Source organism: Mus caroli, chromosome 11 (assembly GCF_900094665.2).
Source record: "Mus caroli chromosome 11, CAROLI_EIJ_v1.1, whole genome shotgun sequence".
Lineage (NCBI taxonomy): Eukaryota > Metazoa > Chordata > Mammalia > Rodentia > Muridae > Mus > Mus caroli.
This window is the reverse complement of record NC_034580.1, coordinates 53,928,183-53,953,716: the sequence shown is the minus strand read 5'-3', so window position 1 is coordinate 53,953,716 and position 25,534 is coordinate 53,928,183. Positions and strand designations below refer to the sequence as shown.

At 50.7% G+C, this 25,534-nt stretch overlaps 1 protein-coding gene across 1 annotated transcript in view; it reads left to right on the top strand.

Annotated features, from left to right (window-relative positions):
* Positions 1-664: 664 nt before the first annotated feature.
* Obscn (obscurin, cytoskeletal calmodulin and titin-interacting RhoGEF) overlaps positions 665-25,534 on the top strand; it is a 143,937-nt gene continuing 119,067 nt past the window's right edge. Inside the window, exons 1-12 of the mRNA XM_029483168.1 lie at positions 665-796; positions 3,527-4,529; positions 5,115-5,384; positions 6,021-6,281; positions 6,653-6,961; positions 7,256-7,522; positions 8,138-8,419; positions 9,612-9,887; positions 10,645-10,920; positions 14,212-14,487; positions 16,172-16,447; positions 22,925-23,200. Coding sequence (XP_029339028.1) covers positions 3,548-4,529; positions 5,115-5,384; positions 6,021-6,281; positions 6,653-6,961; positions 7,256-7,522; positions 8,138-8,419; positions 9,612-9,887; positions 10,645-10,920; positions 14,212-14,487; positions 16,172-16,447; positions 22,925-23,200 — 3,751 coding nt within the window. The 5' untranslated portion in view covers positions 665-796; positions 3,527-3,547. The remainder of the gene's footprint in view (positions 797-3,526; positions 4,530-5,114; positions 5,385-6,020; positions 6,282-6,652; positions 6,962-7,255; positions 7,523-8,137; positions 8,420-9,611; positions 9,888-10,644; positions 10,921-14,211; positions 14,488-16,171; positions 16,448-22,924; positions 23,201-25,534) is intronic.

The window sequence follows — 25,534 nt, the reverse complement described above, 5'->3', positions numbered from 1 at the left end:
GGTATGAGTCAGGGATCAGTGTATGTAGCTCCTGGTTGTCCCCTTACATTGCTGGGACCCGAGAGGACCAGGTGGAGAGCAGAGCAGGTTGCCCTAGTCCCTTGGAGTAAACTTGATCCTCAATCCTTCTTAGGGCAGACTTGGGTTCATCCTAGTCTTTCTGTATGTCCTGGTTGTCTTGGGTGCCCATGGGTTCCTTTAAAGTGCTCCTGAGTCTTTGGGTTGGCTGTGTTAGACTGATTCTAGATCCCCACGTGGTTCTGTGATCCCTTAGATATAGTCCTGGTTCTGTGTGGTGGTCCTGGGTCCCCTCGATGGTCAGCGCCAAGTCTTTAAGACTGCTGACTCTCTTGGCACCATCCTGGGACCCTAGGATCTTTTCCCACCAACACTCCAGGATGCTGATTTGAGGAAAGCTGGACCAGCTACCATTCTCCCCACTTCCCTCATCACAGTGGGAAGACACAGGCGTCTTCCTGCTCCTGACCACCTGCCCTTTGCCTCCTTGGGACTGAGGGTGAAACTGAATCCTGGACAGTGACACCAGGGCTATTTTGGAGCTAGGCTGGGCTGGGCTGACCAGAACGGGGGTGGGGCGGGGGCGGGCCCAGCCTTCTTCAGCTGACAGTGTTTGCCTGTCCTTTCGTCCCTGTCCAGTCTGAGGACCGGCTGGAGTGTGGGCTGCTGGGTGGGAACCACGTCGGCCTGGGCCCCAGGAAGGAGGCAGACCCAGCAGCCCCCAACTCACCATCTGTGCCCCTTGCCTGGGTGCTGCCCCAACCCCTGGTAGACACAGGTGAGGAGGTAGGGCCATCTTTCATTCCTGGAGGTCAGATGGCTGAAGGTCATGGTGTTCTGTGGAGCTTGGGGACTTTAGGGGTTCAGTCATCCCGGGGCCTTCCCTGAGAAGAGAGTAGGCTAGATGCCAGACCTGGGCCCTTCTGTGACTCTGAGTTGAGATCACAGAATGGGAAGAGGCAGTTTGCCCTGAGGGGGCTGGGAGGGCTGTGGCTGGCATCGTGCAACCACTGCCTAGCTGGGTCGCCCTTTAGTCTCCCTACTGACTGGGGGTCTGGTGTCCCTGCCCCCAGCTCTTCCGAGATGGATGCCCGCTGACAGCTGGGGCTATTTTGGGCCTGTTGGCTCAGTGGAGGGGACAGCCAGAGGGGCACTGACACTTGACTCCAGGAAAGAATTTCCCGGGGAGTGGGGGAAGTCACAGGCCCGGGGTCTAAGGTGAGGCTGAGCTCGGGGGTTGCCCTTGGAAATTCGTTCTAGAAGGGCATGGGGGCCACAGGCCTGTGTTCTTGGAGTGGTGTGGAGGAGAGGGAGGGCCAGCAAGATGGAGTTCCAGGGATGGGGTAGTTTCTGCTAAGGACTGAATAGTGACAAGGCCATCAGGCCCCAGGCTAGCTAGGCCCAGTCTGTGTCACCTCCCATTTGGTTCATCCAGAAAACTGGTCCACCCTGCAAGAAGCAGAAAAGCTATGTTCTGTTAAAGTGGTGGAGGGTGTGGGTTATGGTATGGCCAGCTGTGTGAAGGAGTGGCAGGGGCTCCTGAAAACCGCTTTAGGGGGTAGAGGAGTCCAAGTCACCTGCTGGGGTGAGGGGGGGGGGTGAGGAAGAGCTGACTTCCTAGGAGAAAGAAGCTCCTCTCAGAGACTGCGGGTGGCCCCCTGGACCCTCCTGCTTAGGAGATGCAACCTCCAGCCCAAACCAGGCAAGACGTCAGGCTTCCCAGGGGATAGATTTCCTGGAAGTGTTTATCACACTCCAGTTTCCTCATCTGTAGGAAAGAGAACAGATCCCCTGTCCTGGGAGCCCCTCTCTGGCTTCAGACCTGCTTGGCAGGGTGGCCGAGGGGCTCTGAGGCTGTCATTCTGAACCCACTAATAGGGGCCAGTGACTTGGTATACAACTGACTGGTAACGTAGAGGGGATACAGGCCTTGAACAGACAGTGAGATCCAGGGACTACATCTGTGGAGGCCTAGGAAGACTCGGGAATCTCCAATCCAGGAACTGTGGACCTGCTGAGGCTGGGTCCAACTCCCTTTAAATATGTGTGTGCCACAGGCTATTTGCACACTCTTGTTTGTGCGTCGCTGGCTGGGCCACTCCAGCCTATGCATAGAATGGTGAGTAGAGGCATAAGGTGTCCTGCTTTGCTCTGGGGACCTACAGATTGAGTAGGGAGCTCTCACTCAAGGCCCCTGAAGGCTGATGTCAAGGCCGATCTTCTATGGAACAGATGCTGAAAGGCAGCTCCAGAGGCTGGACTTGGGCCCCAGTTGGTGCGGCCCAACAGCCCAATCCTAACCCTAAGAGACGGAGCTTGTTTGTGGGTGGGGGACAGAGGTGCTGACTGGACAGTGAGTCAGCAAACCGGCCAGTGCTGCCCAGCCCTGGTTCAGGATCAGTCTCCTGGAAGAGGATTAGGGGATTAGCTACCTGAAACACAGGACTGAGAGCCGGAGGGTCAGGGAACACAAACCCATCAACTGGCTGGTCCCGTGTCAGGCAGCCCAGGCTGAGAGACTGGAGGCTGTGTCAAAGCAGAGCAGATGCAGAGGCTGAGGCCTCTGCACTGGGGTACCCATGTCTGCCAGAGGTGGAGGAAGTTAGCCTGTTGAGCCAGCTGCAGTGCCCATTGTTCCTATATAAGACCTGGGGCCGGCGGGTTATTTCAGCCACTTGCTGGATCAGTGGCAGCTTGGCTGGGGCTGTCTTGATTGGGCAGAGGCCAGCCTTATTTGGGTGATGATGATTCCTAGGACTGAGGCATACAATGGCGTTCTTGCAGGTGGGGGGGTGGGGTGTCCCACGTTGGCAGGACCATGATAAGGACTGAATAGTGACAAGGCCATCCATCAGGACCCAGGAGAGCTAGGCCTCAGAGCTAGCTGGTTCCTAGCTCCTGGAGAGAGAATCTGGCTGTACTGGTCCCAGACTATAGGGACCCTCCTGCCACTCTTTGCAGTCATTGGCTACACTGCTCCTACACCCTGCTCTTACCTGGAGCCAGGTTTTCCCGAAGGATTGGCAGTGTGAGGGCAGACAGGTGCTAGTGGGTTATATGCAGCCCGGTGAGTGAGGCCCCTTTTGTTAGCATGAGCCCCACTTCAGGTGAGGTTGACGGCTCCTCTCCTTCCCTGCTGGTTGAAGAATATGTTCCCTCGGGAGTCAAGAGGACTTCCTAGTTTGGAACTTAAGGGACATCACTTTGGGTCGTGAGACTGGAGTTGGTCATAGAACGGAGGCAGATCAAGGCTTTCAAGATCCTAGATCCTAGGCTTTCAAGCCACAGAAAGGGGCCAATCTGAACTGCTGGACTTCGGAGGCACTCGAGTGGGTTGGAAGTGGAGGAGTAATGGAGACCTGGTGAGGAGGTAGTCCATGTGGAGGTGCCTACTTGGTTAAATTGGCCTCTCCTGGTGACACTGGACGACGAGGAAGAGGGTAGAATGTGGTACAGGCGACTGGCTTGGCTCAACACCATCATGCCCTTCATTTCTTGTCTTTTGTAGTCCCCCAACCCCACTGACATAATGGACCACTCCTTCAGCGGAGCACCCCGCTTCCTGACGCGGCCAAAGGCCTTTGTGGTATCTGTTGGCAAGGATGCCACGCTGAGCTGCCAGATCGTGGGCAACCCCACGCCACACGTGAGCTGGGAGAAGGACCGGCAGCCAGTAGAGGCAGGAGCGCGCTTCCGCCTGGCCCAGGACGGGGATGTGTACCGCCTCACAATTCTCGATCTGGCGCTAGGTGACAGCGGGCAGTATGTGTGTCGCGCGAGGAACGCCATAGGGGAGGCCTTCGCCGCCGTCGGCCTGCGAGTGGACTCGGAGGGCACGTGTGCCGAGCAGGCGCCCCACTTTCTGCTGCGGCCCACATCCATTCGCGTGCGCGAGGGCGCAGACGCCACCTTCCGATGTCGCGTTGGAGGCTCACCACAACCTGCTGTGAGCTGGTCCAAAGATGGGCGGCGCCTGGGCCCACCCGATGCCCCCCATGTGCGTGTGGAAGATCACGGGGAGTCGAGCGCGCTTCGCATCCGGTCGGCAAGGCCTCGCGATGGTGGCACCTACGAAGTCCGAGCAGAAAATCCGCTGGGCTCTGCCAGCGCTGCCGCCGCTCTGGTGGTGGACTCGGATGCCGAGGTTGCGGGACCGCCTGGCACCTCCACCGCCACGCTCCTGGCGCACCTGCAGCAGCGGCGGGAGGCCATGCGCGCAGAGGGCGTCCCCCCTTCTCCACCCGGCGCTGGCACGCGAACCTGCACAGTGACCGAAGGCAAACACGCGCGCCTCAGCTGTTTTGTGACCGGCGAGCCCAAGCCCGAGACAGTGTGGAAGAAGGACGGGCAGCTGGTGACCGAGGGCCGGCGACACGTAGTGTATGAGGACGAGCAAGAGAACTTCGTCCTTAAGATTCTTTTCTGCAAGCAGTCCGACCGCGGCCTCTACACCTGCACAGCGTCCAACCTCGTGGGCCAGACCTACAGCTCGGTGCTGGTGGTCGTGAGAGGTGAGCAAGCTTGTAGCCCCGCACATGCGCAGGGCTGAAGCTCTTTCTGGACACCCCCCCTCCCCGCACCTCGTGCGTTCACTTGAGCACTAGCTGCATTTCCAGGAGATGACCTGGTGCAAAGATCTGCTAAGGTCGCGTGGCTACATCCTGAGTTGGAGGTCTGAGCGGCTCTCTCCTTCCTCAAAACACACTGGCGATGACGGCCTCTGGCCTGAACCATCGTAAAGTCCCAGTCACTACTTCTACATCCCTCTCTGCACACCCCTACCTCACGTAGCGCCTGCTATTGTTTCTTCCGTGTTCCACTTTCTCCTCTTACTCTCCACTTTGTCCCATCAGTTCACCTATACGACCATGTCCCTTCTTCATTTTTGGTCCCTTGGTCCGTTGAGGACATACTACTCCCTCCCCTCCCGCCCACCAACTCCGATGATCCATGTCTATGCCCCGACTCCTCCTTCTATCTACTAGCTTCAGGTTCCCTGCTCTCTTTCCTCGCCACCCTCTCTGCTCGCTTGCCTTGTCCCTGGCCCTGCTCCTATCGGAGCCCTGCCATTGGTCCCTCTCTCTCACTGCTCTCAGAGCCGACGGTGCCCTTCAAGAAGCGGCTGCAGGACCTGGAGGTGCGAGAGAAAGAGTCTGCCACATTCCAGTGCGAGGTGGCTCAGCCAGCTACCGAGGCGGCGTGGTTCAAGGAGGAGACCCGGCTATGGGCCAGCGCCAAGTACGACATCGAGGAGGAGGGAACCGAGCGCCGGCTGACCGTGCGCAACGTCTCGGCAGACGACGACGCGGTGTACATCTGCGAGACCACAGAGGGCAGCCGCACGGTGGCAGAGCTCTCTGTTCAAGGCAGGCGTGTGGGGCAGGGCGGGGCGCGGCCAGGAGTGCAAACAAGCCTGGGTGCAGAGGTGGCAGGCCTCTAGCCCAAGGGGTACTGATGACATCAGTTGTGTGTGGGCAAGAGGGCAGGTGAATGGGGCTGAGTTGAGAGGGACACGGCAGAAGGGCCAGGATGAGGGACAGGCAGAGGGGGTAGGGCAGAGGGGATCTAGGATGTGGGGTGGGGGTGGGGTCGAGTGGAGTGTGAGGGGTCAGGTTGTCAAGAGGGTGCTCTCTGGAATTGGGGGGAAGATAGGTTGGGGTACAGTGATGGGGCAGATAGGGAAGAGGGCAGAGTGTACAAGCGGTGAATCAGTAGGTGGGGAGGTGCTTGGGCATGGAGGTGTGTAGTGGTGTGTGACTAGGGAGAGTTGAGCCTAGCAGCACTCAGAGGGAGGCTAGGGTTAGGGTTAAGCCTGTTTTTTTTTTTTTTTTTTTTTTTTGTGTGTGTGTGTGTGTGTGTGTGTGTGTAAGAGTGAAGCAGGCGGGAGGATGGGGCTGGATACATAGGAAGGTGGGTTGGAGGCCAAAGAGTAGGGGGTACACAAAAGGAGTTTGGGGTCCACAGGGGCTTGTCTTACCATCTTGGCAATCTTCCCACTCTAGGAAACTTGACCAGAAAGCTGCCTCGGAAGACAGCAGTGCGCACTGGAGACACAGCCATCTTTTGGGTGGAGCTGGCTGTCCCCGAAGGCCCTGTCCGGTGGCTACGGAACCAGGAGGAGATGGTGGCAGGGGGCCGGGTTGCCATCACTGCAGAAGGCACGTGCCACACACTGACCATCTTCCAGTGCACCTTGGAGGACATGGGTGAGGTGGCCTTTGTGTCTGGTGGCTGCCGGACGACCACCCAGTTCTGTGTATCAGGTAAGGGCCGGAAGGATGGTCTTTGGGTGGCCCTCCCTGCAGGGACACAGCTGCACCCCTGTCCTTGCCCCATGCTGTAGGCTTCCCTTACCAGTGGTGGTCCAAGGGTGGCAGAAAATTGTGGTCGTGTGTCCTCCACTCCAAGTTCCTCTCTTGAGAGGGGGACTTCCCACTGCAACAGGGTGGCAGCAGGTCTGGAGAAAGGCTTCTGAACCCATTGATGGTGGGTGGTGCCATCCCGTCCCCTGGAGCAGTGCCCAAGGGGAGACTCAAGGTCCATCAGTCATTCACTTTCTGGTGTACCCAGGCTAGGGTCTGGCATGCTCTGAGAGATGCTCTCAGTTGGTGAGCTCAGCCTGTTTTCCACACAGCACCCAGGAGGCCACCCCTGTACCCTCCTGCTGACCCTGTTGTAAAGGCCAAGACAGAGAGTTCTGTGACCCTCAGCTGGTCCCCACCACCCCATGGGGACCGCCCTGTCACTATTGATGGCTATGTGGTGGAGAAGAGGAAGCTGGGTGCCTATGCCTGGAGCAGGTGTCACGAAGCTGGATGGCTGGCCACAACTGAGCTTACCATCACTGGTGTGGCTGAGGAGGGGGATTTCCAGTTCCGAGTGTCAGCCATCAATCACTTTGGCCAGGGTCCTTACCTTGAATTTCCAGGGACCATGCACTTGGGTGAGTGAGTCCATTTAGTGACATCACAGGGGGCTGCCACCTGCCCTTGAGTTACCTGACCCCAAAGCATGGTTCTGCCTCTAGGGGAGCCAGGATGATCTTAAGGGGACTCTCTGTGTAGGTTGGGAGATGTTGGGCATCCTAAGATAGTCCCACTGACACTGACCCTGTTCAGCAGTCTCAGTGAGCTGGGCTTCGGCTACTCCATCTGATTGGGGACAGGGAAGACGAGGGGAAGATAAAGGCTGTACTCATCTGTCCCCAACTCTCCCCTTAATGCTGCTTACTCTGCAGTCCCCATGCTGGCTGTAAAGACACCTCTGAAGGCGGTGGAGGCAGTGGAGGGTGGTGAGGTCACTTTCTCTGTGGACCTCACGGTGGCCTCTTCGGGCGAATGGTTCCTGGATGGGGAGGCCTTGAAAGCGAGCAGTATATACGTGATCCGTTGTGACCGCACTCGGCATATGCTCACCATCAGAGAGGTGCCTGCCAGATTGCATGGGGCACAGCTGAAGTTTGTGGCTAATGGCATTGAAACTAGCATCCAAATGGTGGTCCGAGGTAGGCCTGAGTCCCAGAGTCCCATTTTTTTTTCAGTGTGGTGGTGGGCAGGAGGGATAATCTCTAGAGAAGGTTTCTAGAGAAGGTTTTTCTGGAGACCATGTGATAAAGGGGGCAAGGTAGCTGGGTGGTTGGGGCTGTTCATCTCAGGCTGGCAGTTGAGGCTGGGCGTGTGTGTGTGTGTGTGTGTGTGTGTGTGTGTGTGTCTGTGTAAGATGCCTTGTGGTTGGACCACATCTCTCACTGCCTCTTTTCTCATTCTCTCTTCTTCCTATCTCCTCTCTGTCTGCCTGTTTCTCTCTCGCCCCCATATCCCTCCCCCTACGCTGGCTTTCCCCATGCTTTCTGTCTTTTCACTGGCACCTTGTGTTCACCTGTCCCTTCTCTTCCTCACTCCTCCCTCTGCCCCTCCCTTCTCTTGCCTCCCACTGACTTACTTTCCACGGCTGCTTCTTTGCTTCCAACCCACCCTTTTCCCCGGGTCTCTTCCCTTTTATCTCTTTCTCTACCCTCATATCCCCTCTCCTCTCCTTCACTGCCTATGACTCCTTTGGCCCACCTTCTTGTGGTCTCTTTGTCCCTATTAACTTTCATTAAACCACCCCTGACCTGTAGCGGCTCTGGGGCTGCCCAGCAGTAAGCTTCCTGCTGCGGCTGCCCGGGAGGTGCTGGCCCAGTTGCACGAGGAGGCACAGCTGCTGGCTGAGCTGTCGGACCAGGCTGCTGCTGTGACTTGGCTGAAGGATGGTCGTGAGCTGTCCCTAGGGCCCAAGTATGAGATGCAGGTGTCAGCTGGGAGGCGAGCACTGCTGGTGCGGGACGTGGCACAGGATGACGCTGGCCTCTATGAGTGTGTCAGTCGTGGGAGCCGCACTGCCTACCAGCTGTTGGTGCAAGGTGAGCACACGTGGGCGGTGGGGCTGGCATCGTGTCCTTGTGCTGTATGTGTGGTTGTGGATGTGTATTCTCTGTCCCGGAGCTCCAGGCATGGTCTGAGGGGTTCTGGGCAGTGGGATAGCTGCTTTCTGACATGTGTGTGCCTCTGTGTGTGTGTGTGTGTGTATGGACATACGAACATATGTGCACACATGTGTGTATGTGCCTCTGTGTGTGTGTGTGTGTGTGTGTGTGTGTTTTAGTGGTGGTGGGTAGCTCAGTTCTATAGGAAGAAGGAATTCCTAGCTGTGGTTGGAACCTCTGGTCTAGGCGAGCATTAGCATCCTGTGTGGTCTAAGTCTGGATACCTGCATCTATACCATGTAGGCTTCATAGCTTTTCTTCACAGACATAACAGATGGCTATGTGGATACTGTGACTGGGGCCCAGCAGGACCTCAGAAGCACATGTGCAAGTGTGCTGGGGCAAAGACAGCAAGATACTTGGGTTCCTCTTGCTACCGCTTCTTGCAGTATGACAAGGGGGTATGGCATTGGCTGGAGGCAGCTTTGGACACCAGGCAGGGCAAGGGTACCTCCTCCTCTACCTGTATGAAGGTGCTGTAGACTTCCAGCCCTGGCAGAGACGCATACCACCCTTCAGGGGACTGGTGTTCCTCACATTGGATCGTTGGGTGGGTGGGGTCCACATATATCTCCACAGACGACAGCTCTTTGCTGCCATGTCTCACACAGACTCTGAAAACATACAAATGCATGCATTCCGTGCATCAGGATTCTTAGTAATATGCATGGATGTAAGTTTGGCTGTATCCAAAAGCAAAAATCATGCCACGGTCAGTGTCCAGTTGGCAGAGAAAACTGGGGATGTGTTCATGAGTGGGGCCTTCCTCTACTCTGTGGAAAGTGTTTCTGAAGGTGGGCAGATTAGGGAATGAGAGACCATTGTCTCTGCCTGTAAGAGACAGCCTGGTGATTTCCTGTGGGCCTTCCCTGCCATTCTGTTCTGGCCAGTGAAGGGCTGGACATCACATTCTCAGATTTAAGAAGAGCCACAGCTAAGCCACAGGCCAGGGAGGATCTTTGTGGCAGGAACTGGAGTTTCTCAGAGTCCAGGGTTTGCTAATCAGAATCTAGAACTGAGGAGCTTGGCAGGATCTGCTGAACAAGTGTCCTTGTCTAACTGTCCCCAGAGCCCAAGATGGTGTTTGCCAAGGGGCAGCAGGCATTCAGTGAGGTGAAGGCAGAGGCGGGGGCCAGCGCCACACTGAGCTGCGAGGTGGCCCAGGCTCAGACTGAGGTGACATGGTTCAAGGACGGGAAGAAGTTGAGCTCCAGCTCGAAGGTACGCGTGGAAGCCTCGGGCTGCTCCAGGAGGCTGGTGGTGCAGCAGGCAGGCAAGGCGGATGCTGGGGAGTACAGCTGCGAGGCCGGGGGACAGAAACTCTCCTTCCGCCTGGACGTGGCAGGTCAGTCCTTTGGGACAATCTGCATATATATATATATATATATATATATATATATATATATATTTATAGTTTTTATATCTTCTTGAGTTTAGTTATTTTTTTCTTTTGAGACAGGGCCTCACTATGTAACTTTTGGCTGGCCTTGCCTAGAACTTGTTATGTAGATCAGGCTAGTCTCAAACTTAGAGATCTGCTTTTTTTTTGGCCTCTCAAATGTTAAGATAAAGCCACGTATCACCATAACTGGCTTATGAATTTTCTTTCTTTTTTAAAGTTTTTAAAGATTTATTTTATTATGTATACAGCATTCTGCCTGCAAGTACACCTGCACACCAGAAGAGGGCATCAGATCTCATTACAGATGGCTGTGAGCCACCATGTGGTTGCTGGGAATTGAACCTAGGATCTCTGGAAGAGCAGCCAGTGCTCTTGACCCCTGAGCCATCTCTCCAGCCCTATACATTTCTTATTATGCCTAATTTATCAACTAAACTTTATCAAGGGCACTTCAGGGAAACCATATATGTAGTGTTTGGTGTTATCTGCATTTGAGGCACCTACTGCAGGCCTTNGAATGTTCTCTGGGTGGATAGGGAGACTGACTTTCCCTGTGCTTAGANGCCTTAGGGCTTCTTCTGAGCATAGTGCAGAGCCTGGGTGACACTGCCCTCCAGGTGACCCATCCAGGGCCTTTCTGGTTGCAACTTTGCTAATCTAGACAGTGCCTCTAATTCTGAGTGTCCCCCTTTGTNCCCAGAGCCCAAGCTGGTGTTTGCCAAGGGGCAGCAGGCACACAGCGAGGTGAAGGCAGAGGTGGGGAACAGCGCCACACTGAGCTGCGAGGTGGCCCAGGCCCAGACTGAGGTGACATGGTTCAAGGATGGGAAGAAGCTGAGCTCCAGCTCGAAGGTGCGCATGGAGGCCTCGAGCTGCTCCAGGAGGCTGGTGGTGCAGCAGGCGGGCAAGGCGGATGCTGGGGAGTACAGCTGCGAGGCCGGGGGACAGAAGCTCTCCTTCCTCCTGGACGTCACAGGTCAGTTGGTTAGACATTTGACTATGTCATGGGACAAGCCTGGAGGAAGTGTTTCAGTGTGGGCCAGGTGCTGGGTGTGTGGTACAGGCTTCTTGAGGGCACATGTTGGCTAGTTCGCCACAACTAACAAGTAGCCCCAAACTCAGAAGCAGGAAGGAGCAGCATGCTTTTGTGTCCCCAGCCCATGGGGCAGGAGGTACCATGGTCTATACTGATGGCTCAGCTATCCAGTATGGTGTCTATCCAAGCTTGCATTTGATGTGTCCACTGGGATATCCCTGATGGAAGTATGGGATGAGAAGACTTTTAAGGCAACGGGGCTGACCTCATTGCTGTGTTTGGAGCCTTTGGTCTCCTTTTGTGGTCTCTTTTGCTTCACAGCAGCTTTTAGCCAGGGTGGTGGTCTCCATGAGGGCCACCTGGGCCTCTTGTTGAGGTAACCAGGTCTTCTTCAGGGTGCAGGAGCGCTTGAAGCTCCACTCTGGGAGACCAGGGTGTTACCTCTGCTTGTGGTTTATTCAGAGTTGAGCAAAAGGCCCGCCTGGTTCTAAGAGCATAGAGAAGCAGACCCTGCTGTGGATAACAGGGTGGCACGTCCCGTCATGGAGGCGTCTGGACATGGGGAGGCTGGACTCGTAGAAACTTTTTGACCTTTTATCACAAAGTCAAGGCTTTCTTTTATTCCGTGTCATCCTCTTATCTCTGTCTCATAGTCACACAGGGCTTTTGTGCCCCCCACTATAACATTCAACGTTCAAAAGAGGAAGGATTGAGAATTAGAGTTCTGTGTCTGTCTGTCTCTGTCTCTCTGTCTCTCTCTGTCGTTGTCGTGTGTGTGTGTGTGTGTGTGTGTGTGTGTGTGTGTGCGCACGTATGCACGAGAGAGAGCATGTGCATGCATAAGCTAAAATTAGTCCCTTTTTTGTTTCGTTGCTTTTGGGGTCCTGTATCAGTACACTGGCTAAAATATTCTCCCACATGTCCTTCTCATTGCTGCATGGCTTCTGATTTTTTTGCTTAGGTCTTTGACACATTTTGAGTTTATGTTTAATTGATTCCTGTTAATTTTTTCTTTTCTTTTTTAATTTTTTGGGAGGGGACAAGGTCTCACTATGTAGTCTTGGCTTGTCTGGACCTTGTTATGTAGGGTGGGTTGGCCTCAAACTTGCTGTCTCCGAAGTGATGGGATTAAAGGCATGTGCCACCATACTTGGCAAACGACTGTAATTAAAAAGGTGGCCTGCATGTGTGCATGCCTACCACAGACAAGAGGTCCCTGAAGTTGGAGGTACAGCCAGTTGGGAGCTGTCACACGGGTGCCGGGAACCAATCTCCAGTCCTCTGCAAGAGCAGCCCATGTTCTAACTGCTCGGCCATGTCTCTAGCCCAGGACGACAGTAATTTTTTTCTTTTTTTGTTTTTGTTTCTTTTTTTTCTTTTTCTTTTTTTTTTTTTTTTTCGAGACAGGGTTTCTCTGTGTAGCCCTGGCTGTCCTAGAACTCACTTTGTAGACCAGGTTGGCCTCGAACTCAGAAATCTACCTGCCTCTGCCTCCAAAGTGCTGGGATTAAAGGTGTGTGCCACAGTATTTTATAGTTAGTTTTAAAACTGGGAAGTGGAACTCATCCAGTTTTGTTCCCTTTTCTTTTAAAATTGATTCATCTATTTTCTTTAAAATTATTTTATTATTTTACACATATGGGTATTGTGCCAGAATACATGTCTGTGCAGCACATGTCTACCTGGTGCCCATGAAGACCAGAAGAGGGCATTGGATGCCCCGGGATGGGAGTTAGGGATGCCTATGAGCTGCAATGTGGTTCAGCTGAGAAAAGAACTCAGGTCTTCCAGAAGAGCAGCCAGTGTTCTTAGCCACTGAGCCATTTCTTTTTTTTTTTTTTTTTTTTTGATTGTACAAAGTAAGGATGTATGGTTTATATGACCATACAGACCAATTTTAGCAATATTGCCATTTCAAGATGAAGACTTCAAATCTGTGACGTGGTGTGGCTTTTCATTTGTCTATTTATCTGAATATGCTCAGCAAACAGGACTTACACTTGTGCGTGAACTTATTACTGTTCATTTTTTAGTGTCATCCCAATGATGGAATTCTCCCTTAATTCAATTGTATTCTTTTGAAAACTTCATACCTGTATATATCTGTATATACGTCCACCCCCACTCCCTCCCTCCAGCTCCTCCTGGTCCCGCCCAACAGATCTCCCATTTCCTTCTTTCTTTCCTTTCTCCCACGGAGTTCAGTCAGTGCTGCCCATGCGGGCATGTGTGCTCACGGTCATCCGCTGGGGCATGGGTGAACATGAAATGGGACATTACAACATGAAGACACTTTGTGAGGCACACAAGAGGCCCTGGTGACAGTGGTGACACTCTCAGAGAACAATGGCTCCTAAGCTCTCAATAGGCATTGGATGCCATCGGCCCCTCGACTGACACACAGGAGGAGGCCTGATTTCTGTGCGTTCATCTTGTACTTGCAACCAGGCTGAACCTGCTTATTAGTGCTAAATTCTCTTGTGAATCCCTGAGGATTTCTAGGTAATAGGCCATTGTTTCTGAAGATAGAGAGGCTTGTGCGTCTCATTTCTTGTCTGGATACTCCTGTTTAGATTACTGATTCAGTCTACTGACTGCAGGGCTCTCCAGGTTTTCTGTCTTCTCTTTCTCCTCTTGAATTAGATTCTGTGGAGTTTTTTTTCAGGAATTTATTTGTTTGTTTTATCTAGGTAATCTTATTTATGTACATATGTATGTATGTATGTATGTATGTATGCATGCATGCATCTATTGATCTATCTATTAGTTTTGGTTTTCAAGATGATGAGGTTTGGGGAGAGGCAGTGTCTGTGAGCATGGAGAGGAGGCAGGGGCTTGCGAGCTGTTGCAGAGGGGAGTGGAACAACACCAAGGGGCACAGAGAGTGAGGAAGAGGGAGCTGTGATGTGTGGTATACATGTGGGCAACAAGAAACAGAAACAATGATGATATGGTATCCATAGTACGGAGGCAAACAATCATCAATGTCAAATTCCATACCCAGCTAAACTATCGTTCAGAAGTGAAGGCAAAATAACGCAGTTCCAAAAAGTGACTTCAGAACTTTAGCCTTCATAAAAACATTCACTGAGAGAGTTGCCAATGGATATACTGCTCAGAGTAAAAACCTTAATCAAAAGTGACAGAATGGGGTTTTAGGGTCACCAGATTTTGGGATCCAAGGTGGACCCTAATTTAGTTATAGCAACTATATGCCTTGTTTATTTGCAGAGCCTAAGATGGTGTTTGCCAAGGAGCAGCAGGCACGCAGTGAGGTGAAGGCAGAGGCGGGGACCAGTGCCACACTGAGCTGCGAGGTGGCCCAGGCCCAGACTGAGGTGACATGGTTCAAGGACGGGAAGAAGCTGAGCTCCAGCTCAAAGGTGCGCATGGAGGCCTCAGGCTGCTCCAGGAGGCTGGTGGTGCAGCAGGCAGGCAAGGCAGATGCTGGGGAGTACAGCTGCGAGGCCGGGGGACAGAAGCTCTCCTTCCGCCTGGACATCACAGGTGGGTGTCGAGCCACTGAATTAGTTTACAAATGTTATGAGCCTGGTTATGGCCAGGCAGGCCCAGTGTTTTGTCCACTGAGTATCATCTTTGCCGATCTCATCCCTGTGTCTGGTCCTGGTGCATTTGGCAGATGTCTGTTCATCTTGGCCAGGGCCTCTTTTGTGCCTCACAAAATGTCTTCATGCTGTAATGTCCCATTTCACGTTCTCAGTGCCTGCTCAGCTCTACCACTGTACCTTAGTGCCATGGACTCTGGTTCTACCTGTGTGCAGGGCTGAGGTGACCAATGTCTCTCTGCCTGAGGTCTCTCTCACAGCTCTCTGTGGTCTCATCCAGTCTCACACATGGCATCTCTTAAAGAGAAATTTTAATTCATGTTCAGCCAGGGAAAGGAGAAATTTTAGTTACATGATCATGTTGGCAACTGTATCAACTCTGAACTCCGGCTGTGAGGGTTCATTTAGGTGTTCTGGAATACTCTCCCCGCCTTCCCCTGGATATAATGCAGGAATGAGAACAATAAGACCTTTCTCAGTCCAGTTATGCTTGGCCCAGAGATGTAAGACATTGGGAACTCAGTGACCACCAAAAGTCAACCGGAGGCAATGGCTCTTAGTTTGCTGATTCATGACAATGAAAATAAGAGATTTGGAGAGAGTGGGAGAAAGGGAAGTGGGAGCAGGATGCATTAAGAGATATTAGGCAAACGTGAGAGAAACTACCCAGCCTGGGAGGGGTTCCCAGAGTGGGAGGGGTTCCCAGAGGGGAAAAGGTATTGAACTTCTTTGTCTGGAAGTTTTTATAGGACTTAGGGCAGAAACTGGTCAAAGACTGAGGCAATTACATGTTAGTTAACCAGTTAGAACCCCATATCCTGTTCCTGACCTCCTGGTCCAACCAAAGAGATTGCCTGCATTGCCTGCCGGTTAGAGGGTTGAAATGCCTCCTCTGCCATCCCTGACTCTGACCGCCTGCTACCCATAGGTCACAGAGTTGGCAGTGTCCTCTGACCTTGCAGGTGGCTCGAGTGATGTTATTCATACTAAACTTGGGGCTACCAAGAGGTAGTTGTAGTTGTTCTTAGTTAATTTCCAGTCTGTGGGATGGTCAGGAGTGACTAGCGACTTAACTATCCACTATGGGCCCTTCTCCCTTATAACCTACATAAACTAGCGCAAGCAGGCTGCCCTATTCTATGACATCATCTAGGCCCAAGCACACCATGATCTATGGAGTGCTGTGTGTGTGTGTGTGTGTGTGTGTGTGTGTGTGTGTGTGNGNGAGAGAGAGAGAGAGAGAGAGAGAGAGAGAGAGAATGCTAGGTAAGGGCTTTACCACTGTGCTTCACCATCAGCCAAGCTGAAGTCTCTGTGTGAGAATTTCCCCTTTGAATCTGATCTATGGCTGCGGCTCACTTGGCAACAGTGAGTTTCTGTTATCAAGCTGCGTTTATTCATAGTCTTTCACCAGTGATTCTGCTCTTCTTGAACTGCTCCCGAGGCAGCGGTGGAATGGGTGGATGAATGTGGTCTTATGCTGAGAGGCCCAGGGCCTTTTTGGGGCTCAGTGAGTACAGAGCCTGGAGGGTGTTCATCACCCACAGCAGCCTCCTCCAGGTCTTTCTCTGTGTGACTTTCACGACTCAAACCGTTTCTGATTCCATGTCACTATCTGTCCCCAGAGCCCAAGCTGGTGTTTGCCAAGGGGCAGCAGGCACGCAGTGAGGTGAAGGCAGAGGCAGGGAACAGTGCCACACTGAGCTGCGAGGTGGCCCAGGCCCAGACTGAGGTGACATGGTTCAAGGACGGGAAGAAGCTGAGCTCCAGCTCGAAGGTGCGCGTGGAGGCCTCAGGCTGCTCCAGGAGGCTGGTGGTGCAGCAGGCGGGCAAGGCGGATGCTGGGGAGTACAGCTGCGAGGCCGGGGGACAGAAGCTCTCCTTCCACCTGGACGTTGCAGGTAGGGTTTATTTTATTTTATTTTTTTAATGTTCTGTAGTGTGCATATAAGACATTAAGGTGAGACACTGCTGTCTTGTGACCTCTGTGTTTTCTGAACTTCACCTCTAATCACTGCTAGCGATTGCTGGATATATTCAGGTGCCTGGGTTTTGTGAAATGTTTCTTATTTTTAAAAGATTTTAAACTTCTCAGCAATTCTACGAGGGAGGATCCTGACTCTTTCCATTTTAAGATGAGGCACAGATGGGCTTTGACTCACTTTGCCAGACAGTTGCAGAGCCATGATCTGGGTTGATGTTAGTTTTGCTCTGAAGACCTCTGCTCCACTGGCGTCGGCTGTAGCAGGTCTCTGGGTGTGTGAGTTCTCGGAATTTCTCTTTGTTTGAAAATACTGATTTTTGGCAGTTGTGCTGGTTGTTTCATGTCAGCTTGACACCAGCCAGAGGCATTTGGGAAGAGGGACACTCAGTTGAGAAATGTCTCCATAGGATTCACCAATCCTATGTATGTATGTAGGCAGGTCTGTGGTTCATTTTCTGAATTAGTGATTGATGTGGAGGCCCCAGCTCACCACGTGGAGTGCCACCCCTGGGTAGTAATCCTGGGGTATTTAAGGAAGCAGGCAGATATGGGAAACAGGCATACCAATCAATCTTTTGCGACCCAGAACTGACTGTTCAGTGTGAGCGTTGACACCCAGACAGCTCAGTGGAATGCTGGTGTTCGTAATAAGGCTTGTCCTGAGCATGAGGTTGGAGCTGGAGCTACCTATGAATGAATACCAGTGGCGCTGGCAGATCCTGCATACAGATTAGCATCCTGAGAGTGTCAGGAATGAATAGGATCTGAAATCGTTCTTAAGAGAAGTGGGGAGTGGCGTGGGGTCACCAAGTGAAAGGCAGATCTACTTTGAAATGATTCCTGAAGTAAACTGTTGGGAAAAAAATTGCCAGAGAGTTCTCTAGTGGAGAACTTGGAAATTGACCTGAGTATGTATCTTTATTTTAAAGAGGGATGAAAGAATCAAAGAACCATGGGCTGATAGCACAACTGGATTAAAGATCTTTCTTTGAGAAAGGGCTATCTTCAGAAATCTTGAACTTGAGTGACCTTGATGGACAGTGAAGAAATCACATGTAACATCCCAATAAATAATTCTGTCTAGTTCTATACAGTGAAAGAAAATGAAAGCCCTGTACACAGATGAAAGACAGAAACAGGCTGAGCAAGCCACAGGACACTTCTCCTACCTCAGGCTCCTGCCCCGAGTTTTTGCCCAACTTTCCTTCATGATAGACTTGATCCGACATGTAGGCTGAAACAAATTCTTTCTTCCCCACATTGCTTTTGGTCGCGGTGTCTTATAGCAGTGGATTCCTTGAGTCAGACAGCAGGAATACAGCAAAGACCCCATGCAGTTTGCTCGATATTGGGGTTCAGAGCATCTTGAATCTGTGGGTATCTTGGTTTTTGGCTCTTTTGTCCCATCCATCCCTGGAAGGACTCCTGTTACACTGGCTGACACGTTCATGTTCTTGTGCTCCATCATGTTTCTCTCTTTGCTTTAGTTTGAATTTTTTCTTTTGATCCACCTTCCAATTCACTAATTATGTTTTAGTACACACAATGCCAATTCCACTGGCAGTAGGTTTACTTTCATTTGCTACATTTTTAAACTTTATAATTTCTGTTTGACTTAATGGAATGTATGGCTGACAGATTTAGTGACTACATTGCCATCATGTATGCATCTCTCACACACATGCATACACATACATGTGCACACACATACACACAGATACACAGAGACACACAGAGACACACATAGTCACACACAGTCACACAGATTCACAGACACACACACAGACATACAGATACATAGGCACACAGATACACATAGACATACACACAGTCACACAGACACACACATTTTATATATATATATTTTTTTATATATATATATATACACACACACACATACAGACACACAGATACACAGACAAACACAGACACAGAGACATACAGTCACACACACACAGACACACACAGTCACATAGATACACAGACATACAGACATGTAAATATACAAACACAGACACATAAACACACAGATACACACATAGACAACACAGATACATAATCACATAAACACACATACATACATATACACACATAGATATATAGATAGGCACACATAGACACACAATCACATAGACACATAAACACATACATAGGAACACACACACATAGACACACAGTTACATAGACATAGACACACATAGACACACATACAGACACACACACAGACACACAGATACACAGACACACACACAGACACACAGACACAGACACAGACACACACACAGACACACACACATACACACACACACACACACACATTTGGTGTCAAACCCAGGGCCTTTTCCATCCTAATTACATCCTTAGTAATTAGGACAGCACACTCTCACCCAGATTCACAGGCACACACAGACACACTCAGACATATAGATACACAAACACAAACATACAGATATATAGACACACAGATACACATAGACACAGTCAGTCACATAGACACACATTTGTGTCTTTTTGTGTCTCTATGGCTGCACCCTCGTCCAGTAGAGCTAATGAATGGTGTGGCTGTTCCTGAAGGTGGACCCCCATGACATCACAACCTCTCACTTGGCCCTGCCATTTTTGCAGTTGGGGGCTTTTCTCATATCCATTGCTGTCCTGGTGTGACAGAGAATTTCTTTTGTATTGACTTCTGCACATTTTATGCTCAGACTCTATTATGGTGATGTCCCTTAGTTCCAGAGCAGGGAACATCTCTATTTGTTGGGCAGATGGAGAACACTCAGTATCAGAGCCATTCCAGGCCTGCTGCAGTTTGATCAGCCTTGCCTGCCTCTCTTGGAGTCCTGGGCATAGTCCTCCAAGGAATCCTGCAGCCATGCTCCCACTGAGGTGTCCACATAGACACAGACACACACACACATAGACACACATACAGACACACACACAGACACACACACACACACAGACACACACAGACACACACAGACACACACACACACACACAACCCAGAGCCTTCAGAGGTCTTGCTGGCCTCTGCTCTGTCTGGATGTTTGGTTTCTCACATAAGCGCATGTGCATGTATTTGGTTCCGATTGTGTTTCGATGGGGAGACATTTACAGGGCATGCCCCAGTGGGAAGGGGGCTGTGGATCTTCCAGCCTCATCAGTAGATGAGTGCAGTGTGCCAGGTCTTGTGGGACTGGAGTGGTTCCTGTGAGAGTGGGCTGTCCTGAGTGAGCCTGGCACCTCTCACATCTCCTTTCCTCTCCTGTTACTGTGGTGCCACCTCCCATGGGTCCTCATCAGTGCCTAGCTGCTGTCAGGGCTTTTTCCTTCAACTTTGGAACTGTGAGCTAAACAAACCTGTTTGTTTATTTCAGTGAAGTACCAGCCTTGGGCATTTTGTTATAGCAACAAAATGACTCAGGTGGCTGTGTAACCTTTATACCACAGGCTTTCACAACCTTTCAGCCACAGCGGGGAAAGTGCTAGTGTGTGGGCCTCAGCTATCTTGGTTCACTGGGGTTTGGTAGCATAAATTTGAATTCTATCTATAGGAGATGTCAGCCACTTCATTGATCCTTCCTCTGTTTCTTGGTTTATTAACTTTTTGAGCCAGGGTCTTATGTATCCCTGGCTGGCTTTGAACTCTCGAAACTCCTATTTCTTGGAGAAGCCCTGAGCCTAGTCCCAGGTTTGGGTTTCATTGTCACACTCTAGTCAGCACGGAAAAGCAGGGGTTGGGGAGCCAGAGGTGACAGACACCTTTCTGAGCACTCTCTGTGCCACAGCCCAGGTAGCCACTTTCTTGCTCACGGGTGCAGATTTCTAGTACTTATCCCTCCGTGTTCTACTTGTCTGGCTGAGAGTCACAACCCACCAAGGTCTTCCACCGAGTCTAGGTCACCTGCTTCCTCTACCATGCCAACACGGATAACATCTTTATTTCCTGGACCAATGCGCTCTGGTCTATATTTGTGCCTTGCCTATGAGAAGGTGAAGCATGGTCCTCTGCTGTTCACTGCAGACCTCCCAGCTCCAGGCCCCCAGGAGGCCTCTGCTCACCTGGGCTGTGGTGGGGACTGAACGAACAGTGAGTTCATCTGCAATCACGGAGGCCCTGCGGCCGTCCATTACCATCAGTTTTCCGTGTTGCATGTGCCTTTGAAGATTTTACGCTGATGGAAAAAAATTACATAGTTTCATTTGAAATGAAGGCCTCTTATAGACACAGACGTGAGCAGGATCATGGAAGCTGGTGTTATATGACATAGGATTTCATTACTGTCTTAGGGTTTTACTGCTGTGAAAAGACACCACAATCAAGGCAACTCTTATAAGGACAACATTTAATTGGGGCTGACTTATAGGTTCAGAGGTTCAGTCCATTATCATCAAGGCAGGAACATGGTGGTATCCAGGCAGGCATGGTGCAGGAGGAGCTGAGAGTTCTACATCTTCACCTGAAGGCGGCTAGCAGAATACTGCCTTCTAGGTAGCTAGGGTGAGGGTCTTAAAGGCCACACCCACAGTGACACACCTACTCTAACAAGGCCACATCTTCTAACAGTGCCACTTCCTGGGCTGAGCATATGCAAACCATCACGTTAGGGATGGACGAAGCATACACAGTTCAGGACTTGGATGATGACAGGTCTGGGGATGGGGCTGGAGAACTCGTTAACTAACTGCAGTCTCTGAAAGCCGCACAGAGCCCTTTGTGCTGACGTTCCCATCACCAAAGATGTATCCAAAGATCTTTTAAAAAGACATTTACATTTCGGTTATGCATATGTATATCTGCCTATACATAGGTATGCTCACATGATGGGCTAGGAGGCCAGAAGAACGTTGTGGACTTACAGGCAGTTGTTAGCCATCCATCATGGGTGTCTTAGTTACCTTTCTATTGCTATGACTAATCATGGTGACTAAGACAGCTGGGAAAAGAAAGCATCTAATTGGTCCATCCTGGTGGGGCAGTGTGGTAGCAAGTATGTTGGTTGGAACAGCTGAGAGCTCACATCTTGATCCTAATCAGAGGGCAGGGTGAAAGAGGCACACTGGGAAAGGTGGGAGTCTTTTGCAACCCCACAGCCTGCTAGTGACGCACCTCCTACAACAAGGCCAAACATCCTCGTCCTCCCCAGACAGCTCCACCAACTGGGGACTAAATATTCAATCTCATGGGGGTTATTCTTCTTCAAACCACCACAGTGAGTGCTAGGGACTGAACTCTAATCCTCTGTGAGAACGGTTTGAGTTCCTAACCATTGAGCCATTTCCCCAGCCACCTGGGTATAGTTATAGCAGCTTTCCTGATTATATCTCCAGGCAAACAACCCAGATGAGCTGTGAGAAGGAAGAGAAAAAGTTGTTCAGTTGTGGTGTTTACTCAGAACAACCCTATGTAGCAGTTTAAAGGAACACATTTCTGCTCTTCCTCTCCCCCACCCCCTTTTAAGGACAGGGTTTCACTGTGTATCCCTGGCTGGCCTAGAACTCACAGAGATCTGCCTGCCTCTGCCTCTCAAGTTAAAGTGTACACTACAATGCTTGGATTGCATGAACAAATAATATGCAGTGTGGGTGGGTTCTCCAGACAAGTCAAACGGAAGCACACAGACCCACCAGAATATAATACATGTGAAGACTTTGTGGTCGTCCGACTCTCCCATTGTGTGGTTCTCACAGAGTGCAGTCACACACACAAGACAGCTATCATGTGGCTGAGCAACACTACCTTAAGGGACCATCATGGTTATCTTGGGGTCAATCACTGAGTAGAGATGCATCAGCACAGAGCAAGTAACTGGCCTAACTGGTATGAACTCAAAGCCCAGGGAGAAGTGACAGATGGTGACAGAAGTCAGAGTAGTGGCTGTGCATGCAGTGTGTGTGTGTGTGTGTGTGTGTGTGTGTATGCCTGTGTATAGGCAGTCTGTGTGGATGGGAGCTGGGGTGCTTTGCTCTTAGGTATGGATTCTATAGGGAGAGGAATATTTGAGGCTCACTGAGATGAACAAGTGCTTGTGCATACTTTATGTGTAGATAAAACCATCAGGGAATGGAGGCTGCAGAGCACACAGTAGGCCAACTCTGGGAGCAATAGAATCTGCCATGAACTTGGCAGAGACAGTAAACCCACAGGTAAAGAGGCCAGAGTAGCTCAGCCCCTTTCCTCTGGCCTTGAAATTACTCTTGAGTGAGAATCACTTCCAAATGTTCACCTGAGCCCCTGAGACAAAAGTCGCAGTTGTGAAGACATGTCTCAATCCTACTGGACACCTGATGTCCTCAAGGACACAGTTTATGGAACCCTGGAGAATCAGTGTCTATGAAATAGGTCCCATATGGTATCTCTCACTCTATGTCCCTAACTTCTGTCCCCAGAGCCCAAGCTGGTGTTTGCCAAGGAGCAGCAGGCACGCAGTGAGGTGAAGGCAGAGGCGGGGAACAGTGCCACACTGAGCTGTGAGGTGACCCAGGCCCAGACTGAGGTGACATGGTTCAAAGACGGGAAGAAGCTGAGCTCCAGCTCGAAGGTGCGCATGGAGGCCTCAGGCTGCTCCAGGAGGTTGGTGGTGCAGCAGGCAGGCAAGGCGGATACTGGGGAGTACAGCTGCGAGGCCAGGGGACAGAAGCTCTCATTCCATCTGGATGTCACAGGTGGGTGTTCAGGTATCAAGGCTGCTTTGTTTGCATGTGATGAGAGATGGGCTAATGGCCTAGATGATCGTGTCTCTGCAGATGCCCCACTTTTCTCTGTCACACCACTTTCTTCATGCTGGAATGTGCAGGAGTGAGGAAGGGGGTTGGGCTCCACAGTCACTCTGGAGGGCACACGCCCAATGACCTAGAATGTCCCCCTAGACCCCTAAATACTAAAGCTACCTCCCAATGGCCCCAATCTGGGGACCAAGCCTCCAACATGTGGGCCTTTGGGGAGAATTTTGGATCCAAACAGCACATCCAAAGAAAAGGTAGGAGCCTTTGCCTCAGCACCTGTTAGAGCATGCTAAAACCAAGTAGTGAAGATGTGGGTGTCCCAGTGTGGGGATAGGCAGCCAGACTTAGGGAGCAGAAATGCCCTCACAGCAACGATTCCCTTACCCCACCCATACCTCTCCTCCCTCCTCTGGGACTCATGGAGGGGCTGCAGACTGTATGATTACTTCGTGGAAGATTTTGGACCATTCATCTCTATTGAAAAAACACTGCAGCAGTAGTCACCACATACAAAGCCAACTTCGGCTGAGTCCCAGACTTACAATAGAAAGAGAAACACAAACCCTCAAGGTGGCACGCAGATGTTTCTAAGATTCCACTTAAGGATTGGGTTCATTATTTCTAGCCAACGTGTAGTGGTACCCAGCGAGGTGCAGTGTGGAATCTGATAGCATGTTTGTGATGTGCACCGATGTGCACTGATCAGACTCTGGCAGTCAACATCTTCACTTCCTCTGATGTCTATGTTTATGTGTTGGAAACATTGAAAATCCTCGCATGTGGCTATCATGAAGTACTTAAGTAGTTACTCCAGGGTACAGGAGAATACCAGAACTTATAGAACGAATATATGTGCCAACGGAACATACGTTCTAGAACACAACGGAACATATGTTCTAGAACATACACTGTACTATGCTGGGAATGAAATACAGAACACACACACACACACACACACACACACACACACACACACACACTCTGTTATGCTGAGAATGAAATACAGAGCTCTGTGCATTCTAAGCACAGCCTTACTGCCAAGTCACCCTAGTCCCCAGGAACGAGTTCTTTGACAGAACAAAAACCGTGACCACCACAGAACACATCTGAATACACTGAAATTGAAAACTGTGGTTTAGTCTGGTGCGATGGTTCAGCAGGTAGAGGTGCTTGCTGAATAAGTCTCATGACCTGAGTTCAGTCCCTGGAACCCACGTATGTGAGGAAGAAGAGGACCAGCTCCAGAAAGTGGTCCTCTGGCCTCCACCTGCAAGTGTGGATACCTCCTCGCCCATATCACATGCAACATTAATGCTAAGTAAAAATAAAAAATAAACCCAGGGATTTCAGCAGAGCCTTCCATAAATGACAGAAGACAAAAAACGAAACATGGGAGGTATCTGGCGGTGCGTGTGGTTGTCAGTCCTCTAGTGTGAAAATACCCACAGAGATCCTAAAGTGCGTGCCTAGAAGACAGTGCTATTGAAATTTAGACCGGGGCTGGAGAGAATGATCAGTGGTTAAAGCACTGACTGCTCTTCCAGAAGACCCAGTTTCCATTCCCGGCCCCCACATGGTGGCTCACAACTCTCTAACTCTGGTTTCAGGGGGCCTGATACCCTCACAACAGTCAAAACATGCAGGCAAAACACAATGCACCTAAAATAAAAATAAAAGGAATTATTTAAAAAAAAAATGGGCCAAAGTTCTGCCTAGTGACACCAGAAAGGAGTGTTGTGGTGTGTGTCAAATCGTGACGGTCATTCTTTTTATCCTGAGTAGCACACCATGGGGTTATTTACCCACTGTCCTGTATGGCTCTGCAATGTATGGAAAGTTCCAGAAGTAATCAGGTACATCAGGGTTGTCAGGGAACCACATCACTTCTGTTCAGTTGTCCTCAGTTTAATTAATAATGGCCCAGAGTGTGTGCTTTTGTTATACTATATTGCTTTAATTTTTCTATTTTATCATTAATTGTTTTGATTTTTTTGTTTGTTCATTTGCTTTGAGGCAGTCTCTCTACATAGCTCTGGCTGTCATGGAACACACTATGTAGACCAGGCTGGCCAAGAGCTCATAGAGTCCACCTGCCTCTGCTACCCAAGTTCTGGGATTAAAGGTGTGCATAGCCACAGGGTCTCACTATGTAGCCTTAGCTGGCCTTCGTGGAACTTTCTTTTCTTCTTCTTCTTCTTCTTCTTCTTCTTCTTCTTCTTCTTCTTCTTCTTCTTCTTCTTCTTCTTCTTCTTCTTCTTCTTTTGTTTTTTTGAG